General features: G+C 40.5%; 2 protein-coding genes across 2 annotated transcripts; both read left to right on the top strand.

The window, feature by feature from the left end:
• The first annotated feature begins 1108 nt into the window (after positions 1-1108).
• LOC103708378 (phospholipase A1 PLIP1, chloroplastic-like) lies at positions 1109-6534 on the top strand. The gene is made up of 5 exons (XM_017843121.2): positions 1109-1823; positions 2471-3040; positions 3498-3557; positions 4188-4604; positions 5927-6534. The coding sequence occupies exons 1-5, from the start codon at positions 1221-1223 to the stop codon at positions 6311-6313; spliced, it is 2037 nt and encodes a 678-aa protein (XP_017698610.2). The 5' UTR covers positions 1109-1220; the 3' UTR covers positions 6314-6534.
• Positions 6535-19522: 12988 nt separating this feature from the next.
• LOC103708332 (abscisic acid receptor PYL8-like) lies at positions 19523-22574 on the top strand. Its single transcript, XM_008793208.4, has 3 exons — positions 19523-19972; positions 20436-20651; positions 21864-22574. The coding sequence occupies exons 1-3, from the start codon at positions 19784-19786 to the stop codon at positions 22065-22067; spliced, it is 609 nt and encodes a 202-aa protein (XP_008791430.1). The 5' UTR covers positions 19523-19783; the 3' UTR covers positions 22068-22574.
• Positions 22575-23755: the final 1181 nt, after the last annotated feature.

Raw genomic sequence — 23755 nt, 5'->3', positions numbered from 1 at the left:
CTCACCTTCAAACTTTTAGTACATATAAAAAAAATGAAATCATCCACTAGACAAGTAGAGAGAGGGTGACAGACAGAGAAAAGCAGTTGGAATAAAATTTTAGAACCTTTCCAACCACTTATCATCCCTTGGCCTACCAAGTTTCTCCTAACAAGGTATCCTGAGCAGCGTTTGCTTCCACGAGACCGAGATATCTACTCTTTTCTTGCGAACTTCTTCAGCTATTTGTTGCACCCGCCAGGACTTTGACCTCCCATTGTAACGCTTTATGTTATTTCCTACGTGCATCATTCCAGATCCTGGAGGTAATACCACCCGGCTTTTATTTAGAAAGCAAGAAAATTACAAAAGCAGTTCATAGCGACTTCACAGTGACAAAGCAGCCACCTTGATGTTTACAAAAAAGAAGAGATGGACAAGGAAAGGAACAATTAATACAACAAGATAAGATCTAGGGCCACTGCGTCCTAGCTAGAGACATCTAAAGGTTGCTGTTCTTTCTCATTTTCATATATATATATATATATATATATATATATATATATATATATATATATATATATATATATATATATATATATATATATTCGTGAAATCCTAAGATGGCTTATGGCACTTTCTTTTGGCCTAGTTTTTGCCTTTTGGAATTCCCTTCATCTCCTTCCTTTCTTCGTGTTTCTAGTGTATGTTGGAGTGGACGAAAATCACAAAAGCCGGGGCCCGGTTTCGTTTCTTGAGGGATCCCGCCCACGGCCGCGTCACGACAAATACCCCCCCATCGTGCGTCTGTGCTCTTTTTATACCACATATATACCCCCAGTAATTCCTCAAATTACCATAATACTCGTCTCGTTAAATTTTATGCGGAAGCTACATGCGCCGTCCGTGTTTGCCCGCACGACGGGCTGGTTGGCAGATAATTAGTTTCCTCCTACAAGTTTTATGCCGGTAATTGAGCTAGGCTCTGAGGGTATTTCTGGTAATGTGGCGATCGCGGACGGCATTTTCGTGGTTTCTCTCATTTTTTTTTAAAAAATATTTGTTATGAAAATCTTTGCTATTTAAGGAGTATGGGCTCACGAGAGGGAGGAAGGGGAAGGAAGACGAATTCCCCTAACTAAACTTTAGTTATTTCTTTGATTCCAGATCGCCATCGGCCGTTCGGAGATCCCTCAAAAAACCAAGGAGAAAAAGGAGAGAGGACTCACCGCCGGCTTCGGATGATCGCGGCGACCGTAGGCATCCACGGCGCCTCACCGCCGGCAGTAGTTGGGGCGAAGGATGGGATCGGCAACGACCTCGCCGGGATGCCGTGGTCGCAGTCGGAGCCCCAGCCCCGGTGCTCCTTCAGCGTCCCGCGCCCCGCAGCCGCCGCGGCGGCGCCCGCGAAGCTCAAGACTAGCCGCTCCATCGACCTGTTCCCCTTCATCCCCAACCCGATCCGATCGTTTCTGTTCGACTCCGAGGAGGCGAATGGGGGGAGGAGACTGGTTGAGCAGGAGGAGAGCAGTGAGGAGGAGGTGGGATCGGAGACGGAGAAGCGGGCGAATTGGGTGGAGAGGATCTGGGAGCTGAGGATCCGGTGGCGGGATCGGAAGCCAAAAGAAGACGAGAAGGTCGCCGGCGACGGTGACAAGGAGACGGATGAGCTCTGCACTGTGAGTTACGACTCGGGCGAGGAGGGGGAAGGGAAGAAGGAGCTGAGCGACTGGGATCAGGAGTCGTTCGCGCGACTCTTGGCCACTGTCCCGTGGACGGACGCCAAGCTCTTCTCCCAGCTGGCGTTTCTCTGCAACATGGCCTACGTGATACCGGAGATCAAGGTTAGTTTGTCTCCTCCTCTCATCACGGCCGTTCGTTTTCACTTCTCTTTCGCATGACCTGATGGGCGTCCTCCCTCGTACGATCCAACATCGCATAGTTTTTTTTTTTTTTTTACATCCGCTGCTCACACTGCCGAGCACAGCCAAATACGTTATTAATAAAAAACCTACACAAAATAGAAAAAAATAGAGGATTGCTGGGTTCAAAAAAATAAATGAGATGGTTCAATCAGCAGTTTGGTTTATCTTCCAAAAAAACATAGCTAATCTGGACGGCATGACCCTTCCGTTTTTTCCCACCTTTGTTATATATGATGTGAACTTTGGGGCTGCCTCCTATCTTTTCAACTTGCGAAATCTAAGCATGGGAATTCCCTTAAAAATGATTCGACCTTCCCATTCTTCCAAGCGAATTCTCTTTTAACCCCCTCGTACTAAACATATTAAAATGGGAAGCCTTTCCAACTAAACACAACTACTGTTATTATTAATGCCATCACGAGGACCATCATTATCATTATTGTTGTTCTTGTTATTGCTGCTATTGTTAAATCTTACTGCTGCTAGCTTTGTAGGGTGCTGGATTTGGGAGCATTTCTGCAAAGAGATTGTGTTTTATTTAAGTTGTTCTTATTTCTAATTTATAGGCAGAGGACCTGATGAAGCACTACGGTCTTCGTTTTGTCACCTCTTCGTTGGAGAAGAAAGCAGAGGCCGCAATCAAGGCCCGGCTCGAGAACGACTCGACCCGCCCTCCGCCCGGACCGACCGGTACGGACAGCGGATGCGGCCCGGGGACCCAGATGAGGCGCCCGATCCGGCCGTCCATGGCCTACGAGATCGCGGCGTCAGCCGCGTCCTACGTCCACTCCCGCGCCAAGGGCCTCCTGTCCCTCGGCGGAGAACCTGAGCCCATGACCGGCGGGGAGGCACTCGTTGAAGGGCCGGAGGAGGTGCAGTCGCTGAAGGGGACTTCCGAATATGACACACTCGGCGAAGGGCCCGCGAAGGCGCAGTCGCCGAAGGTGAATCCCGGCCGGATATACAAGTCCAATGTGGCAGCGTATGTGGCCACATCGACGATGACAGCAGTGGTGGCGGCGGAGGAGCAGGCCCGGCAGGAGGCGGCAAAGGATCTCCGGTCGCTTCATTCGTCGCCATGCGAGTGGTTTGTATGCGACGACCCCGGCACCGGCACTCGCTGCTTCGTAATCCAGGTGGATATAAAAATTTCTTAGCATTCGTTTAGTTTGCGGAAAAAGATAGAAAAAAATGTGCCCAACAAAAAAAAAATCATATTTCTATTTAGTTAGAGTTTTCAAAAAAAAAAATATTTTTTTGAAAGTAAATTTTTTAAATTTCATAAGAAAGCTATTTTTGACACTTGTTTTTTTTTTCAAAAGCACATTTAAGCCATCAAAACCAATGACTAAAATATTTTTTATTAAAAATATAATTAGTATTTTATATTTTTTAGAAAATATATGCTTAATCAAATATAAATCATTTTATGTTCAAATAAAAATACTAAAATTATTTTTCCAAATATTATATATTTAAAAATTATTTTTTTAAAAAAAATTTAATAAAAAAAATTATTCTCATATCCTCGTACATTGCATGGCTGCCGCCGTCGTTCCAATAGCTGCTGTTAACAGTTGGACGAAATGACAGGGATCGGATTCAGTGGCTTCGTGGCAAGCCAACCTTTTTTTCGAACCCGTCAAATTTGAGGTAATTTTTCCGCTTCTAAACTTAAACTCTAATGTGACAGTTAATTTAAAAACCTTCCTTGATCTCTAGTATTATAGTAGAAATTCTAGGGGTGCATCTCTGACCCTGAGTTCCACTCCGCATGGGCTTTCAGCTGATCTTTTTTCATTTCTTTTTCCCCCCTCAGTTCTTCGACTCTTCTTTATTTTCATCCTCTTTCTTTTCTTACATACTAAATAATATTTTATATAATTATGACGGATTTTAAAATAATGAATGTGCTTTGTGATGGCTGTTGCATGGTTAAATTAACAGAAATTTTTTGCGTTTTTATTATTCGTTTTTATGGAGTAATATGTTTTAAATAGAGATATTTATGTCAACTTCGGATAAAATATTTACATGACGTATGGTGATCCGAGAATTTTTTTTTATACTATCCGTGAGTTTTCATCAGATCATTAGTAGCATTTGTTACAACAAAATATTTTATTCTCATCTCAGGCTAAATTGAGCAAATGATGACCATTGCTTCTGGTATATTAATGAAGAACAGGAATTAAAATATTGTCCATTATCAGAGACACAAAGTTTCTATATCGTTATTTTTTCTAAGAAAAAGTATCGAACTTATTTTGGGGCATTCGAAAGGGGATGGACGTGCTGGTGCATCGAGGGATATATGAAGCAGCGAAGGGAATATACGAGCAGTTCATGCCGGAGATCGAGGACCACTTGAAGCGTTGCGGGGAGAGGGCGAAGCTTCGATTCACGGGGCATTCGCTTGGAGGGAGCCTCTCGCTCCTCGTCCACCTCATGCTCTTGGCTCGGGGCGCCGTCAAGCCCTCCGCTCTCCTCCCGGTGGTGACCTTCGGCTCCCCGTCCGTGTTCTGCGGGGGGAAGCGGGTGTTGGAAGCGCTGGGGCTGGGCCGGGGGCAGGTGCGCTCGGTGATGATGCACCGGGACGTCGTGCCCCGGGCCTTTTCTTGTGGCTACCCAAACCACGTCGCCCATGTCCTCAAGCGCCTCAACAGAGCTTTCCGGTCTCACCCGTGTCTCAATAACGAGGTGAGTCCTCTTTTCTAGCTTTTAATTCCTTTATGATACATGGATCCACGTCTCTCAAGTTTATGATCTAAGAAACACGGATTAACTGGAGCTGGTTGGAATTGACCAAGCCGGAAGTCCACTAGACAACGGAGATGATCAGCTTCATGTTAGATTTCCTACAAGGAACAAGGTTAGGTCTTATCACCATTTAATGATCCAATGTCTTTGGATCCACATCGAAATATCTGCGGAGGGAGCTCATGTGCATCGCATATGATCCGCAATCCATATGCGTCTCCATGGTGATCCAAGGAGCCTACTTGGTTTTGAACCATTAAAGCCCAGTTTAGATAGCTTTTAGAGGACCAAGAAATACTTTCTAGCACTTCAAAAGCACTTTTAGATGAAATAGAAATGTTTGGTAAAAATTTTAAAAAGCTATTTTATTTTTTTCAGAAAATTAAAAACAGTTTTTCGAAAGAAGCTCCATTTTAGAGCTTTACGAAAAGCACTTTTAGATTTAGTTGGAAAGCTTTTTTTTTGACCAAAATATCCGTAATAAAATATAACAATTATACAAAATGTCCCTTTAATAATTATTTAACCAATTTTATCATCTATCTAGAAAATTTGTTATATAATGAAAAATTAATTTATGCTAATAATTATAATATTTTATACCTTTATTATTATATTATACTATAAATATAATATTATATTACATTATATCATAATACATTGATATGTTATGTTAAATAATTTAATATTATATTAAATTCTTATGCTATAGTATACGATATTATATTATTATATTATAATAATATAATATTACATTACAATAATATCATATTATATCATAGGTTACTATGTTACTGTATTAATATATGTTATATTTTATTATGCTCTATCGTATGATACTATGCAATGTCTTTTATGATTATTTTGCCGTAGCAAAAGTATTCTTTTTAGTTTGTAGCTAAACACATGTTAAAGTAGTACAGTACTTTAAAAATATAGTTACCAAACAGCAAATAGTTTTTTTATAAAAGTCCTGTTTTAGTAAGCTCTACAGCTCTCCCAAACAAAGCTTAAATGGTTGAATGAGTGTCGGACCAGTGAGCTTCCTTGCCTCCTTGGTCCATGCCCAGTTTAATCCCAGCATCGCTTATATATTGGGTTCATTACTAGTCCAACCCAGGTTGTTAGGCCGAGCGGAACTGGGCTCAACCTAACCCAACCCAACTTTCACTTGATATCTCTGTCATAATTTGTCTTTTGCCGTACTTCTTCTAATTCCGTATTCATCAATTTAATACCATGCGTTGCGGGTGGCGACACAGAAAGTCCTATATTCTCCACTGGGCCAGACGTACATCCTCCAACCCGACGCCAAAACCTCTCCTCCCCACCCTCTCCTCCCCCCAGGAGCAGCTCTCTACACCTTGGACGGAAAAAACCCGGCCGGGGGCGCATCGACGGTGGCCGGCGCCCTGAGAGCCTTCCTCAACTCGCCACACCCACTGGAGACGCTGAGCGACCCAATGGCCTACGGCTCCGACGGCACCATCCTCCGCGACCACGACTCCAGCAACTACCTCAAGGCCATCAACGGCCTGCTCCGGCAGCACACCAAGGCAGTGCTCCGGCGGACGCGGCGGCAGCGTTTCAACCACCTGTGGCCCCTTCCCACCACCACCACAAACAGGCTAACAGCTCACTCTTGGTGAGCCCACCATGATATGATCCGAGAATGGAGAAACCCGGGCTGGTCTCTAAGGATGTGATCACTACTAGGGCCTGAGGATTAGACTGGATCCATTTTCTTTTTTTTTAATAGCGTAGGATCACTATTGTGAAATAGTAGCGTTGACGCTTCAGTTTGTACATTGAGCTGGTCTTTTTGTTTTTTGTTTTTTTTGTCCTATTCATACGAGTGCCTGACGATCGACTATCGCGTCAGAGTCATAATGAGCCTGATATGGTTTTGGTTAGGTCCAGATAGATTGGTTGGGTCAAGTTAGATTTGCAACATCTCTAAACTTGATCCCGTCTTGGTTGAGTCGAGTTAGATCTGCAGCATCTTGAAACATGAACCCCTTCTTGACCAAACCGACCTACCACCTGGTCAGGACTGTAAGGCTTGCATATACCCGTCAATCAATTGATTCTCAAGACATACTAAATCAAAGAGTTAGATAAATAAAATGAAGAAACTCTTAACTTGCCCATAGATTTTGTGAGAATCGGCCCAATTGGCCCACCCCAACTTGAAGCCGGCAATCCTCATCGACTTCAACATAAAAGCTGCAAAAACAAATCGGGATCGAAACAGAGGAGGATGTTGCGTTCCTACTCTGCCCGATCCTCAGGCAGTTGGGATAAGGCCACCTCAACTATGGTTGCCGGGCCGGTGCCAAATTTTGAACACATTCTTATATCAAAACTATCATTGGGCCTGGGCCATTAAAGATCCTTTTTGCTTATCCATGGATCAGTGGTCAGAATTGGATTCGGCCAGCATACAAGCTGAACAATTGATAAGATGAGCTCAACCTGCCTTGCATTGTGTATCAAGGCTAACTTCATATTCACTCAACCTACATCAATGAACGTTAACTGATGCACCAAGCAAATTAGCTATACTCTGATCTTATTCGGATCGTACCAAATTGAACCCGATCCTGTACTGAATGATGAGTTCAGTGATCTAGTCCACGTCCTAAGTTCAAAGCAGATTCCTAAGCCAATCTAGTTCGGTTCTAGAAATATTCAAAAAACTCGTTTCTACTGCATAATTTAAGATTCGTTTGGTATTTCTTTTGTTCTCTGTTTTTGTTTCCTAAAAATCCAAAAAGAAAATTGAACTACACCGAGCAAGTATGTGTAAAGAAATCATTCTGCTTTTAAATTATTTGCTTAACCTTGAGAAGTTTAGGTAGCAAATTATTGCTTCCAAAAAAATTGAAAACGAAAGCAAGGATGGCGGAAGTTTTGTACAAATGCTATTTACAACTTCAATCTCTATGCGGTATTTTACTAATTTGTCAGGAAAGAAAAACATAAAAACAACAATGATGCCGAAAGCCCCTTAACAATGCATCTGTGTAATTGTGAATTGGACCGGTGTTGAGGTATACGGGCCGAATTTGAGTCTAAGTTGTTGACCCATCTAGGGACCTCGTCATTTGTGGAAAAGCTTATGTTAGGGATGCGTGGGCTCAAAGTAACGCATAGGGCTTATGCATCTTTCTAAATTAGGACTTTGAGAGGTTTTTTTCATCATATGCGACAGGGATGAACATGGAGCATAAGTGTGACTGCAAACCAGTTTCAGAAGCTGATGAATAGTTTAAATTATGTGCATTAATCTTATGCTTATACATCATTCAAATGATGATCTCTTTTAAATGCAAGATCACAAGCATATAGCTTCCAGCTTCGTGCATGTCTTTGATGCATGCTTCATCTTTGTCCCCCAATCAATGCTTTCTAGGCAAAATCTATTATACAAACTATATGATCAAATGCACGTTATTGGTGCAACCATATTTGCATACAACAATGCGTATGTTATTGCCTGCTTTCTTCTACCATCGCATGTTTTTTCGTCTAAAACAAAAGCAATTGACCTTATGTATGCGACATTAGGAGTATGTTTGGGGATGTTGTAGCTTTCGGTCGAAAAATAGATTTTTGCAGAAGTTTCATTTTGAGGTTAGAAACTATTTAGGATAAAATAGTTTTTTTTATTATAAAAATATTTGGCTGTTAAGATTCAAAAGATATTTTGAAATTGCAAACTCAAAAGCTGCTTTTAAATGACAAAATGGTCAGACAGGATAAAATGACTGCAGTTATTCAAGTAATTTTAACTAAACTCTGACACAATTTTTTTTGCATTATTGGTTTTGAGTTCCAGTGCTGTGCACAGATTTGCCTCCAGGCATTAATTCCCTTGTAACTCTTCCATCAAGAAAATAATAAAAAAAGGATTAAATTTACTATTTTTTAAAATCTCCTACGAACCAACTTTTTTTTTTTAAGGTTCGAGCCATATGCAAAGAAGATTACGTGCTAAAACCGTCAAATTCTAGCGCTGCTTTTCAAAAACGATGCCATGAAGGCGCATGCGTGGAGAGTACGCCCGTACTCACGCTTTCAAGGAGATGGCACTCGAAAAGCAGCCCGAGTGAGCGACGTTTTGGATGCCCATACTAAATTCGTAAAGCACGTACACGGGTGGGAAGTGCATGGTCCCACCTTTCATGTGAGTGGTAGTACTTTAGTCACTAACGATGTCCAGACTTTGCGAAGTAGTAACGACGCTGGCCAAAGCCCAATGGTCATCAAATACACTAACTTTGTCCTCATCTACGGTCACTTTTATGAACTTTGAAACCGTCCATTTATTTCCAAACCCCCAGGCTCACTTTTTATATTCAAATCCTTCGTTAGCCCATGAAGTTGCACACCAATAATTAGTGCCAATGCTGCGGCCGTCCGCCATCAGCCATCACATTGCATCGGAAAGCAAAAAAGGTCGATACGCTCCCGCTGAATAATCCATGAATGAAAAGAGGATTCTTTTCTTATTTATCCAAAGAAAACAAGTGTTGTCACTCCACCGAACTTTATAGCGTCCTCCCTATCATCGAGAGAACCAAAACGGTTTTGGGCAGCTCCTCGTACCTTTAACAGCTCAAGGCATATGAAGTTCCTCCCTTACTTCGGCAGCTCCTCAATTGGTATTTTTTATCTAGAAGCTTCTGTCCCCGAGCTTCCTCAAGGTCAACTTCGATGGATCAATTTTGGATGGCGGCACGCGAGACGGTACAGACTTTGTCATACGGAGCCCGCATTCCAGATTAGTGGCCGCAGGAGGCTGTCAACTGTTCGATATATCGGTTCCTGGAGCAGAGCTGCGTGCAGCCTGGACAGGCCTTCGACATGCGCGGATAGTATTGCGGGCTAGCTCGCTTATTTTGGAGGGTGACTCGGCCACTGTCGTCCGATGGATTCAGAGGGGATTGGGGGGTGAGGGCACATACCATTTCTTGATTCGCGATATTATGATGATGATGAGTGAGGAGGGGGCCATTTTGGCCAAACATATATTCAGGGAGGCCAATGGGGCAGCCGATTGGGTGGCTGCCTACGCGGCCCACCACTCGGAGTATGCCCTCTGGTCGGAGGAGGCGGAGCTGCTATTGGCACTCCGTGAGGTATTGTATTTTGATCTTATTGGGTGTATTCGTATCTGTACTGTATGAAGTACCCATATCCCCCCCCCCCCCCCCCCCCCCCCCCAAAAAAAAAAAAAAAAAACGGTTTTGGGCGGTGGGGCCGAGGGGACTCGCAGCCTACTACACCCAAATGGGATAGCGGCGCCGAGGGGGACTCTAAAGGTAGCGTGGCATTCCATGCATATTCTTCAATCCAATCCATAAAATCAATCCATATTTAAATCTGATATGAATAAATATAGATCATACATCAACTCATCTATATTTATTTATTAAATACATTAGATTAAAGTTTAATTTTTAACTCATTTAATCCATTTTAATCTATCAAATCATTGGATGTTTAAAACTTATTTAACCTATTTGAAACCTGTCTAATCTGACTAGCTTAATTTATGTAATATATTTAAATTTATTTAACCTGTTAAAAATCTATCTAATCTATTCGACCTGTTTAATAAATGGGTTATGTAGATTGGATCGGATTACCTGACTAATAAAAAAAGTTTGACATGTTTAATGAATATGTTGGATTTAGGTTGATAAATTTTTGATCCGACATGCATGCAATCCGACCCGATTGTCACCCCTAATAATATTCTCTGGTGGAGTAGAATTATTTATCCTTTTTTTAAGAGAGGACATGCGCTTGCTTCAATTTTTTGGTCATAGATCATTAATTTGATCGTCTTTGAACATATTTGGGCTGGTTTGAGCATTTTAGTTCTCGTGAAGGCGAGGGATTGGACTCAGAATTGGGTAGTTGATGAAGGTCTTAGTCTTTCGCTGAGTTCTTTTTTCCAGGCTATTGGTGTGAGTGTTTTCGTTGGATGTCGCAAGAAAATCTCTTCTCGATTGACCACATTTTGTGGCAGGACCCATCTAGTTAAGGAAGGAGAATTCTTATGCATTATGGTTATTTTTTTTTTATTTTTCATATATAGAAAGGTGTACAAGAGTATATGGTAATTTTTAACTATTTGATATAAATACCAAATAATAAGCTCAACTTACTATTTCAGGGTATGTTTGACATCATTATTATTTTTGTGTTTTTGTTTCTCCATAAATTAGGAAAATAGCATTTGGAAATTGATGTTAAAGTTGACATTTTCATAAAACTTCTGCTGTTCTTGGCTTTCGTTTTCACTATTTATTGAAAATAATAAATCTTTGTCTTCAAAAAGTCTAAAAATTTGCGAGATTATTTTTTTTAAAAAAAGATTTTGTCATGAATGCTATTCTATCCCGTTCATTTTTTCTCGAGTTTTAGAAACAAAAACAGAAAACAAATGCAGTACCAAAAGGGGCCTTAACTTTCTAATGCAGGTTTTTGGTGAAGATGGATCATGTTTTCGTTGGCTTGGGTGTACAACATTGCATGCTCACGATATATCTATTTTAATTAATCTAGATTTCAAATCATATATTTCTCGCCTTTAAACACAAGCCGTATGAAATGGGCTTTTTGGTTCTTTTAATATCAGCAATATCAAGGCAAGCAATGGTCAGTTGATGGAGTTGCTCTTGATCTCTATAAGCTGTTGGCTGCTTTCCATCAAGTTCTTAGTGCCACTGTCTTCCTTGGATACCGAAAGAAATCTCTCCTGAATCAGACATGCATAATTCGTGGTAGGATTTATCTATTTAGGGCTTAAAAACAATTTATATATAATAATTATCTTTTTAGCTTTTCATATATATACTAAAGGCATAAGGCAAAATTTGGTGTGCTGTCGCAAGCAACCAAAAATAAAACCTATGTCTCTAAAAATATATATGTAGTAGTGCGAGTAAGGATTTTTCTCATGGAGAGTATCTAGCTTAATTTTATGCTACTTGAACGCGGGGGGGGGGGGGGGGGGGGGGGGTTGAGTATAACGAAAACAATAAAACAACTAAAGAAGAATTCAGATTAAAGTATTGAAATCAATCAAAAGAACAAATCTTGGTCTAAGTCAACATCCACCATCGGAATTTTATAACTGATCATTGATGCAAAGATATATCAATTTGCACTTTGAATGTCCACCGTTAGAAATATTTTTCTATCTCTTCTTAGTCATAGTTAATTAAAAATAAGCGATCTAATTAACCCTAACTATTAAATAACCCAAGACAAGCGCTAAAGGTTTAATCTAGTAGCAGCCTTAAGAATTAGAGAGATCGATGAAGCTAAACAACACAAACACAAGCGGTTGCATTTGATTCAGCCGAGTATTCTTCCTAATTACTCACACTGCTCTAGCGTGAGTACAACCAATAATGTCAAAAGAAATAAAATGGCGTAAGGGTGGATGGGCAACTACAAAACATGTTTAAAGGATCTTTCTCGAGTGTTGAGCAACGAAGGAGGCGATTCAGTTTGTAGCTCTGCTCGCCTGTGATACACGTGAGCTGCCTGAAAAGATCTATTGTTTAATTCTGACTAACCGAAATTTATATCTAAAAATAGATGCAATTCACTATATTAACTTACTATAAAACAAATAAAAATTTTTATATTAAAAAAAACTTAGGTGGGTGCTTGGTAGAGTGAGATCCAAGTTGGCTCATCAATCTCTCACTTTATCCAATTTCCCTCGAGGATAAGATGATGTATCCCACTAACTAGTTTATCTATATTTTCTCAAAGAAATAGTTTGCTGTTTTATCCCAAGGAAAAAAATTGTAATCTTTTTTTTTTTTGAGGTGTGAAAAGGTTTGTGTCACGCCCCCGCCTCTGCGAGGCACGTGAGGCACCTAGTGCCCATGTGGGGGCCACATGAGGGGGGACCACGGGGCTCCCCTGCCAGATATTGTCCGGTTCTGGGGCTTCACGCAAGCGTCCTTCACCTCTCCCCGGTTTTGTTTTCCACCCAAAACGCGTCTGCAGGATTAGGAGACACCCGCCTCATATGCCCAGGCTCTGGAACGAGTCTTTCCGATGTGGGACTATTGGGCCTCACACCCGATACCAAATGTCACGCCCCCGCCTCTGCGAGGCACGTGAGGCACCTAGTGCCCACGTGGGGGCCACATGAGGGGGGACCACGGGGCTCCCCTGCCAGATATTGTCCGGTTCTGGGGCTTCACGCAAGCGTCCTTCACCCCTCCCCGGTTTTGTTTTCCACCCAAAACGCGTCTGCAGGATTAGGAGACACCCGCCTCATATGCCCAGGCTCTGGAACGAGTCTTTCTGATGTGGGACTATTGGGCCTCACAGTTTGCATTCTAGGCAACATAGTATGAATAAAGCCATGTATCTTTTTTTTCCGCTATTGAGAGAAGTTGTTTTGCCTAAGCAAGGAAAAAATATATGAGGAGCTCTCTCCATGTAAGCTTGTTGTTTAATGACAACCACACCATGAATAAAGCCTTTTTTTTTTTTAAGTTGTCTCATTTTTTATGCTCTGATTAATGGATAGGCTTATGTGGCAGAGTGCTCTCCTCAATACATCATCCAGAGTAATGCTGCAGGGCCCAACCCGGTATCAAGAAAATTATCTACTGTTGTATCCTTTTATTAAATAGAAGGTGATCGTTGTGATCCATGAGATCAACAAAAAAAAAAAAATATGAAAGGTTGTGGTGTATAGCACCTCTTATAATACAGACTTTATCTATTTGATTAGACTCAGTAGTATTATAGGATAAAGAAATGGCCATCACTCACTGATCATGCCATTGCTGCTTTGAGAAGCGAGGCCATGGAATCTTGGCGTCATCTGTGTCATCCTTTCGCTCAACATTGAATCGACCGTTGCCGGGTTGTTTGGCTCCCCAAAACAAAAGCTCCATGTCCTGCTCCCTGGTCCAGTAGACGAAGAATTTGATGAAATTTGAGATGGAGAATAGAGTTCTGGCCATCAACTCTGATGTGGTCGTGAAGGGGGAGGCAAATGGATAGACCGTTTCCTCTTTTTTATTTTATTTTATTTTTGGTACATCGGCAACTCATACTAGTCTCGCATGAGTGTAATCAGCACAATCAAAAGAAAGAAAACTACTCAAGAACGAAAGAGCATCCAACTCTTGTGTCCAAAGAATCTCCCCAGTATGCTGAGTGGCATAGGTGGCCACCCAGTCAGCCGTTCTATTCTCCTCTCGGTACACATAGACGGCTTGGAAGGAATCACACTTGCTCGCCAACCGCCAGATGTCGCTGAGGAGCGAGTGTTCTGCTTCCCTCCACTCTCCGTGTAGAATCCACTCCACCACTACCGCTGAGTCTCCCTCCAAAATGAATCAAATGATGTGTCTGACTTCTAGTACTCGTCTAGCATAGATAATACCCTACCATGCAGCCTAGAGCTCCACCCCTAATACTAAAGCCTCGAAGATCATATCATTGCCCTTTGTTGATCCACCTGATGTTGGAGATCAGGAAATCTTTTCCTTTCCATTTTGCGAAGTTTTGGTCAAGTCGTGACGGTGTAGCAGAGATGGTTAGAAGAGCTTGGCAGGGGTATGATTGTTTGTCACCTGCTGAGAGGGTTTCAAGAAGGTTAAGATCAGTTAATTAAGCAGGCCTTGCTAAATTAGAATAAGACCTTCGTTGGGAATTTAGGTTTCATTGATTAGTTCATCAAGTGGATCTGTGCTTATGTATGCCACCCATAATTTATGGTGTTGGGTAACGGAGTTCCTACAAGATATTTGAATCTTCTCTGAGCTTGCATTAGGGTTGGCCACCATCACCCTTTTTGTTTGTATTGTGCTCTAATATGTTTTTAAGGATGTTGCTGGATGCGGTGAACTATGGTTGTTTGAAGCTTTATCTTTTCAGTACAGAAGGGCCTCTTATTTTCTATTTTATGTTTGCAGATGATTTATTGCTAGCTGAAAGGTATTATTTAGGTTTTTTGATCCTGTATAAATACTCAAGATCTATCTACGAATGACTGATATGGAGGACTAATTACATACCCGCATAGGTCCTCATGATGCAATACAGTAAAATCTGTGATATTCTTATCTCATATTGTAGGCAGTCTGGCCAATATGTTAACATTGTGAAGTCTCAAGTGTTGTTTAGCCCGAGGCTTCAATTGCATGCCTAGAGGAGAATTAGTGACGTCTTTTAGGTGGCTCAAAAATCCGGTCCGATTATTTACCTTGGTCTCTGATGAGCCCCGACCTCAGACCTTCGCCCCCACCGAACTAGAACAGAAGAATGACTGCGTCCTTTGCGAGATATTGTTCGCTCTGGGATTACTTACACGCCCCGAGACGGTTTTGTCCCACAAAAAGCGCCTCGCAAGGAAAAGGGTTTCCCCCTCCATTGAAGGCACAAACCTTTCCGTTATTTAGTCGATGTGGGACTAAGTCTGAGGTCCTTTATTCCCACAACATTTGTCCGCTCTGGGGTTACTTACACGCCCCGAGACGGTTTTGTCCCACAAAAGGCGCCTCGCAAGGAAAAGGATTTCTTCTTTTATTTAAGGCACAAACATTTCCGCTATTCAGTCGATGTGGGATTAAATCCGAGGCCTTTTATTCCCATAACAGTCTCTCTTTTTCAGGCCGGAGATTGAAACAAGTCGAGTTCAATTCTCTTGTAGCAAAATGTTCATAGCAAATTGGATAGCCGGAAATGAAGGTTTTTGTCACAGGCTGGTAGAGTTGCTCTGTTGCAGTCAGTGTTATCTGCCATGCCAATCTATGTGCTCTCGAATTGTGTAGTTCCTCTTCAGATTACTGATAGTCTCTAGAAGTTGTTTAAATCTTTGCTTTGGGCACATGAAATTGGTCAGACTGGTATTCTCTGGATCTCTTGGGAGCTGGTTTGCAAGCCTAAACGGTTTGGCGGACTCAGTATTATTCAGGATTTGAGGCTTGTTAGCTAGGCTTTCTGCCAAGGTAGTTCTGGAGACAGACTCTTTATGGATTACTGTGATTGCTTTGAAATACAGGTCTCTGGCTCTTGATGGATCTTTAAGAGGTAGCCATGGAGGAGCTGGTTCTATGGCAATGAATCTTCAAGGAAGGTTGCTTCTTGCTGGAGCGAGGAGTTTTACTGCATCCTCTGTTCGGATGACCGGGCTTAGGGGGAGCATGGGAGGGGATCAAGAGTGCAATTTCAGTTCTTAAATGTCGGAGGATTTTGCTCGAGGGAGATTCTTGCACTGGTATACCTTGGATTCATGATCGTCCGAGAGCTTGGGTTGAGATTCTATTGCTAAATGACTTGGTTATTTTTGGCTCAACTCTTTTCTCTTGATTGATTTGCTTTTGGTCATGTTTGCAGAGAGGAATTCCGCAGTGATTGGCTCGCCACGAGACAAATGCACGTCAATTTTAATGCTGACTCTTTCCTCTCGTAGGAGTTTGCGTTGATTATTCGACAAGATGCTGTTGGCCGGTCTTCCTTGGGGATTCGTTAGTTTCTTTCTTTGTTTACTATTTTTGGCTTCTGTTGTATTGTTCTATCCTTACTCATATACCTTACCCCAAAAACAAAATAATTCAAGAATGCGGACGTCTCCATAAGCTTGCGACCGCAATTTTGCCGGGGCCGGGTTAGAGATGGCATCGATTCGGACGAATCAAAAATTCATCAATTCAAATCCGACATGCTTATTAAACTAGTCAAAATTTTAAATCTAAATCTAACGTATTTATTGTACAGGTAATCCGATCCGATCCACATAACTCATTTATTAAACAGATCAAATTAGTTAAATGGGTTAGATGGATTTCTAACATATTCAATAGATTAAACAGGCCGGGTTAAATAGGTCAGAACTAGGTTAAACAGATTTCAAACAAATTAAATGAGTCGGATTGATCCAACTATTAAATAGGTCAAAATGAATTAAATGGATCAAAGGTTTAAATCTAAATCCAATTCATGCAATAAACAGGTTTAGGCAGCTTGATCATCTAATGTTAAATTTGAATCCGCTTAAAATAGATCTTTCGTGGATCAAATTAATGGGCCGGATCATAAGACTACTTTTAGGCCGAGCCATGTCCTCTTCCCATCACGTGGTGGGGTCCGACGTCTGAGCGATTGGGTGTAAATAAAAATGAGGCGTCGCGGGTGTGGTTGTCTTTTGACTTCTTCCCCCAGCTACCAAGCGAGGAAAGATTCCGGAAAAGGACGAGGTGGGGAATAGCAGGGACAGCCGTTGTGAATTTGAGGCATTTCCTTCAGTAGTAGGGAAGTAATAAAAAATGTTCAAACCGGTTGTCAGTTCAAAAAAAAAAAAAATAAAATCAAAACGTGAATTTATTGTAACCATCGATCTACAGAAATCGACGGTCTGGATGGTAGCCTGCCATGTTGGCCTTAGCCTTCAGGGTGGGGGCAGTTGCGGCCGAAGGGTAAGATAAACGCAACATAAAGAGATCAATGGGAAGAAGACAGTTAATTGCGCCCACGCCCACGCCCACGCCCACTCTCTGTCTCTTTCTAGCCCATTTAATTTACTGAAATCCATTGCACCAAATAGGTAGTCAAATAAAACTACTTGCGAAAGGCCAACCGGCCGCGGACTGGATAGCTACTTATGTGGTCAATTATTTTAGGAGCACCCTGTAGGCTATAAAAAGTGAGTTATCTTGGATCCTCCGTAATCTGTTATTTTCTGATTTTATTGGGCTCGTATTGTATGGCATTCCCACTTTAGCAAATAAATAAATAAATAAATAAAACTACTTGCTTTTACACTAGTGCCCCCTCTTCTTTGCATAAAAACTATAATAGTCTCTATTGAATGAACAAACAAAACACTCCTTTAGCTATAGTTGAACCATAATTTTTTATTTCTTGGATAAAAAAGGAAGGGATTTGATTCCAAGTTATGCCGGCATTCCCTTGGATCATCATAGGATAGGATGGATATGAATAGAAGGTAGAGATTAGTCCTTTATTTCTAGATTCAAAAAGAAAAAAAAAGGGGACTATAGTTGAGAAATGCTAGCATTAGTCAACAGTAATGAAAAGCTGCATATAGACTAAGTTTTTAAAAAAGAATATTCATTGCACATAAGCTATGTTACCTCTAAGGACTTTTGACTTACCAAATTATTTTGTTGCAGCTATGGTGAAGAAATTTATTCTCAGTTGTATTTCTTAATTAATAACTTGCCTGACTCAAATCCAATTTCATTTGATTTTGGTCCAAAATTTAGATTTCAAATAACATATTTCTAAGTCAAATCGAGTAGCATTGGGTTGTTCCTCAAAAAATGTAGTATTGGTCTAGATACAAATACAACTCCAAGAATTGTATTCTGTCCAAATATTTACATAGCTATCATAAAATTAAAATATGAAATATTAATTTACGAAACAAAAAGTTGCACAGACTTTGAGCAATAGATGTAACTTTAGATGCAACTAACTACTTCATCTAAGCTTTAGATAAAAAAAAGTGCCATCCCTTGGTACCTCTTTTTGTGGTAATAAATAAAATAACTTATTGAAAATCTTGTAGCATTACTATGGATCCAACTTGAAGAGACAAATAAGTAAGAAAAAGATTAATCTTTGAGCAACAATGTTGAAATAACAATCTACCACTTACCACACTACAACATCAACAACATATGTACCTTATTTTGGCATTTAAGTATAGTATTTTCAGATGGTTACTCCAAAATTCTCGAGTCAAGTTTAGTTCGAGCTATCTAACCTACTTTTTCATGGACCATATCACATGAAGGATGTAAATTTAAGCCTAAAATAAAAGAAAGGTCTAATGTGGACCACTAGCCCTCATTTAGTCAAGATCCTATGTTGCAGGCTTATGGCAAATGGTCCAACCTAACCTCCAGGTTATATGCATGATTCAAAATAATTACCACTACATCGATTCGAACTATCTCTTATTTTATGTTTATTGATAACAAAATCAAAATACCAACCATTATTTCACTTATACTCTAATTGCATTAAGTGGAGTATAACATGAATAATGATCGAGACAAATACCGTTATTTAACACCTACACTATTCAAATTAAAACACTTTTTGGTTTATTGAACAGCAATAAAGTGAACGATGTCATTATTCTTTAAGTTATGGACTGTTATTTTTCTTATTATAACAACTAATCACGTTGTTGCTATTTTAATCTCAAACGATCTCAATCAAATCAGATAATTATAGATAATAAGCAGTAGATTTGGAAGGAAACCAAGATTACAATGGTGACCTCCATTAATTAAAAGATTTTTTTTTTACATGAATATCCTTCTAAAATTCAAATTTATGTGAATACCCTTTTAATTTTTTTTCTCTGTATCCTTATAAAAACACTATTTTTGCACAAATACTCCTAATATAATGGTACTTCTAATATTATTAATAAAAACCATATTTATTTTAATTAAAAATAAATTAAAATTTTAAAATTATTTTTTTATTCCATAGCTATCGTCTTATAAATATTTTTTTTTTACACATCTACCCATTAAGAATATTTTAATTATTTTAATTTGAAACTATCAATTTTTTAACGACGTTAAATGGTATAGATATGTATATAAAAATTAAGATAAAAAATGATTGAATAGTAAAACAAGTGTTTTATGAGGGGATAAATATATATATAAATTTTAAAAAGATATTCATAAAAATTTGATATTTTGGAGGGTATTGCAGTGGCATTTCATTAAATTGTTGGAAACGCAATGGCAAATGGTGATAGAGGAGTTGAAGATTAACGCGGGCGCTGCCTCCCGTCCCCATCTCTATTATCTCTTCCAAGGGCGACGCAGGACGAGGCGAGCGCAGGGGCTGGCCCTCGAGAGATTCCACTCCGCTATTATTGCTGCTGTCTGCCCAAATGAGTCCATAGAAGACAAAACAAGAAGATAAGGGAGAAGAATTGCGACGACGAAGAAAGAAAGCAGAGAAGCTTGGCTTCTCCTCTCCCTCATTTGAGGAGCTCTTCGACGTCGGCGTTCTTGTTCTTCCTGTTCTTCTTCTTTCTCGATCAAGAGCGAGCTTTTTGGAGGGGGGGAATGCTTGGGGAGAGAGGGAGGGGCGGGGATACGGCGGTGGCGGCGGGCGGGCGGTGGTCCGACGAGATGAGTGGCCATGGATGCAGGCAGATGGAGGCCGAGTTCGTGAGGCGGCACCACCGCCACCAGCCGACAGAGAACCAGTGCAGCTCCACACTCGTCAAGCACATCAAGGCCCCCGTCCATCTCGTAAGTTTCATCTTCCCCTCACCTTTTTCTCCTTTTCTCTGTTGCATCACCCCTCGAGTGGACCCTTTGTGTTGGATATTGTCAAGAAAGGCGGGATCTTTTGTGGGTTTTCCGTGGTTTCTTTGATGAATTTTAGGGATTTGATCTCTTACTGCAGTTTTTTTGGGGGCCAGAAGCCATCACAAGAACCTAAGCTTGGGTGTTGTTTAGGAAACATGACATATTACTCAACTTATTGGATTAATTTGTTTTCTCGGTGCCTGCAAACTTCCTCATTTCATAATTTTGAAGAAAGAAATCATTTTTTAAAAAAAAGACAAGACTCTTGCTTCCGTTTATTAGAGATCCAGCAGCAAAGCCTTACCCCTTTGGGCTATGTTCTTGAGATAGTTGTAGATTTAGAGCCTTCTTCGCTGTTTTAGTTGTTGTGATCTTTGATTATTGTCTGATTCTTCGGTAATAGGTGTGGTCGCTGGTGAGGAGATTCGATCAGCCGCAGAAATACAAGCCCTTTGTGAGCAGATGTGTGGTGCAGGGTGATCTGGAGATCGGGAGTGTTCGAGAAGTCAATGTCAAGTCAGGGCTCCCGGCCACCACCAGCACAGAGCGTTTGGAACTCCTTGATGACAACGAACACATCCTTGGCATCAAGATTGTTGGAGGAGATCATAGACTCAGGGTTTGATTCTCTCCAAGTCCTTCTTCTCTCACACTGATCTTGTTCATGTTTTTCTGCTTTTCTTCTCCAGCTTAGCAGTAGATACTTTAGAGTGCAGTTCTTGGTAGAAAGATACAATGGATCTAACACTAGGTATGACCTAGTGAAGAAACATTATGGGATTTTAAAATGGCTATCACTTTCTTACTAGATTTGTTCGTGATTGCCCTTTGATATTTGGAATCAGCACCATCCGCTGAAGCCAATTGTCTGCTCTGTGCTGTGTTTTATCAGTAACTTTAGGTTGTTATTCAATGCCTTACAAGTTCAAGGCAATAAGATTGTTTTGATATTGAAATTTCAGAATTTAAATCATAGGGAAGCTCTGGAAATAATTTTGGCTCTAAAAGATCCAAAATGCAGCCTTTGTTTCTTGTACCTCAAATTCATTCCAACTATTAGTTAGATGCTTCCTATATTTCACCAGTAAAAGAAGCATGTGGTCTTAAAATCGGTTAATAGTGCAATTGATTTTGTGGTATATTTGCTTCTTCTGTATAATTTGGCGATCAAATTGCTCGTGCACTTACGATTTCCTTGTTGGCTTCAGAAAATATTGGGGCTTTCTTAGCTTTGTTGTGGCATATTTATGGGATCATGTTATTACCAAAACAAGCCCCGATTTTCTTTGTTCCTGTGCTGATCACCCTTGCCTTTTTTTTCAGCTTGAATCATAAACTATCATATTCTGACTACCTAATCCTTCGAAACTTTTAGATAAGTTCTTGTAGAACTTCCTTTCATCAAATCAAAAGCGCTACTCCTTTGATCTTTCTTGCAGCCTTGTTTGTCAAACCATATTTTTGCGATATAATCTCTTGAGCACTGTGGAAACAATGACTGCTTCATATATGTCCAACTCTATCTGCCAAAAGATAATAATTGTTAGTAGGATCATGCAATATTTTTGACATATCTGTTGATTCCTCATTATGGGGTAACTAGAAACTAGGAACATGTTACATAATGTGCCAATCATCCTGTTCCATTCCTCTACATCAACAGTTCTTTTGGATTTGCATACTCTATTTTGTGATCAATAGTGCGCATAGGAAGTGGAAAATTAGAGTAGGGTGATAGATCAATCATCAGGATTTGCTACTTAACAATTATATCGGCTCAATCTTGGTATTATCTGCGACCATCCAATTCTCACATAAATTTTCTTGGCAGAATTACTCTTCTGTTACAACAGTCCACCCTGAGGTAATTGACGGGAGACCAGGGACTCTGGTAATCGAGTCATTCGTGGTCGACGTGCCCGATGGGAACACCAAGGATGAGACATGCTACTTTGTGGAGGCCTTGATCAAATGCAACCTCAAATCTTTGGCGAATGTGTCCGAGCGGCTGGCAGAACGTCACGCAAGCAATTGACAAATTATGAGTTGGCTAGAGGTAGGTGGAGGAAATGTTCATAGCTGGGGACATGGATGCTTTTAGCTGATCCAGTAGTGCTTCTTTAACCTTTCAAAATTGGATGGTGGTGGGACTTCTTAGTGTTTTACTGGCTGAAGAACCTCTACTTTCTGGACCTGTTAATCTCCATTATCTGCCTTAACTGAAGGTTTGCAGTAGTTGGCCTCTCTCTATCCCTGGCTCTCCTGTATCAGGCTGTGCTGCTGCGTGCAATGTAATGTAGCTGAATTGGTCACCATGTGTTTTTGGTGAAGGCCGTCTGCACCATGTCACAGCAGCTTAAATATGCTTCTGGAGAAAGGGGGAAAAGGACGGTTTTCTTGGGTGTTATTGTGCATTGTGGAGGCATGTAGATGTATGAATTAGTCTATATTCTATTCTATTGTATAAACAGAAGAAAACTTGAGGGCACGCTCTTGTTTTGTTGGAGCTTTCTTTTCAATAGCCATGATTCTTTGGTTTTAATTGCTGTCTGAATTGAACCACGGCTCTTTGGATGCTTTGGTGGTCTCCATGAGATAGATAAGCTCCGAGAGTGTCGGCAATGGTACATGAAGGCTGCTCCAAGTTTCTTTCTAGAAGCTAAATTTGTATATATTTTTCGGGGAGGCCAGTACAGCTGCGGATAAGATGGCCAATGGCTAATAATAGCAGGCGGACGGAGCTTCATGTGGTTTGGAACAATGCATATCCTGAATAACACTCAAACAGAATGTATCTTGATGCCGAGAACATGAAATAGTAGTCATTTCTGAGCCGGGCCCATGGGTGAGAAGGATATGAGTAAAATTGGCTGGGATGCCCAACACACGGTTATTTCTGCCCGCATCGAACATTCTCTTGGCGGGATGGGGGTCCAGTAGGAGCTGCTACGCGGGCTCGTTCCTTCCTTTCTCCTTTTTCTTTTGTTTCAGGAAAAAAAGAAAAGAAATGATGGTATGAAATTGTTCTTTATTTTTGTGAGAGAGAGAGAGAGAGAGAGAGAGGGGGTTGGAGGCAAAGTGAGCTTGAATGGTGATTGGTGGTGGTTGTGGGAAATTCTTGTGTGTAGCCCAACCTGCAGGAAATTCTTAGCTAAGAGTCCGTGACAGGTTTTAATAGGCGACGAATAGGTGACCAAACATAAAATCCTTCCACTCTCGGTGATGGTGTATGACAGCCATCAGAATTTACTCCAATTCTCTTTTTACAACTGCGTTTTGGTTCGGAAACTAAAGAATAGAAATAATAGAAGTTTTGCATGTAAAGACTACCAAGTATATTAACTTTTTTGGCTCTATATTTGAATACCAAAAAAATATTTTTAAATATTTTTTCAAATGATAACTTATTGTCCATAAAGTAATAAAAAGTAGACTTTAAATATGCTATTGTGTCAATTAATAGTTTATGATAGCTTCCTTTTGGAGCAGGTAAACCTGTGGTAAGCAAGTTTGCTTGGCATAACTATCTTTTGATAATGCTGTGTTTCCAAATATTACTTGATAAAAACAATATTTATTCAAAATTTATATACCATATGCCTAAAGCCCTAAACCAAACATATTCTAAAAAAATATTTTGATTAATTATAAAATCAATAGGCAGCATTCAATGCCTTTGTAGTCAAAAGAATTACTTCACTACCAATCTGGGGTATATTTGAC

This window comes from Phoenix dactylifera, chromosome 11 (genome assembly GCF_009389715.1).
Source record: "Phoenix dactylifera cultivar Barhee BC4 chromosome 11, palm_55x_up_171113_PBpolish2nd_filt_p, whole genome shotgun sequence".
In the NCBI taxonomy this organism is placed as follows: Eukaryota; Viridiplantae; Streptophyta; class Magnoliopsida; order Arecales; family Arecaceae; genus Phoenix; species Phoenix dactylifera.
The sequence above is the reverse complement of the archived record's forward strand: the minus strand, read 5'-3'. Positions and strand labels throughout refer to the sequence as shown.

Bases quoted from the DNA above. Each gene is read 5' to 3' on its own strand.
- LOC103708378 (XM_017843121.2), top strand. From the start codon at position 1,221: ATGATCGCGGCGACCGTAGGCATCCACGGCGCCTCACCGCCGGCAGTA. The intron at 1,824-2,470 runs GTTAGTTTGTCT...TCTAATTTATAG, and splicing joins ACGTGATACCGGAGATCAAG to GCAGAGGACCTGATGAAGCA. The intron at 4,605-5,926 runs GTGAGTCCTCTT...GTGGCGACACAG, and splicing joins ACCCGTGTCTCAATAACGAG to AAAGTCCTATATTCTCCACT.
- LOC103708332 (XM_008793208.4), top strand. From the start codon at position 19,784: ATGCTTGGGGAGAGAGGGAGGGGCGGGGATACGGCGGTGGCGGCGGGC. The intron at 19,973-20,435 runs GTAAGTTTCATC...CTTCGGTAATAG, and splicing joins TCAAGGCCCCCGTCCATCTC to GTGTGGTCGCTGGTGAGGAG. The intron at 20,652-21,863 runs GTTTGATTCTCT...TTTTCTTGGCAG, and splicing joins GAGGAGATCATAGACTCAGG to AATTACTCTTCTGTTACAAC.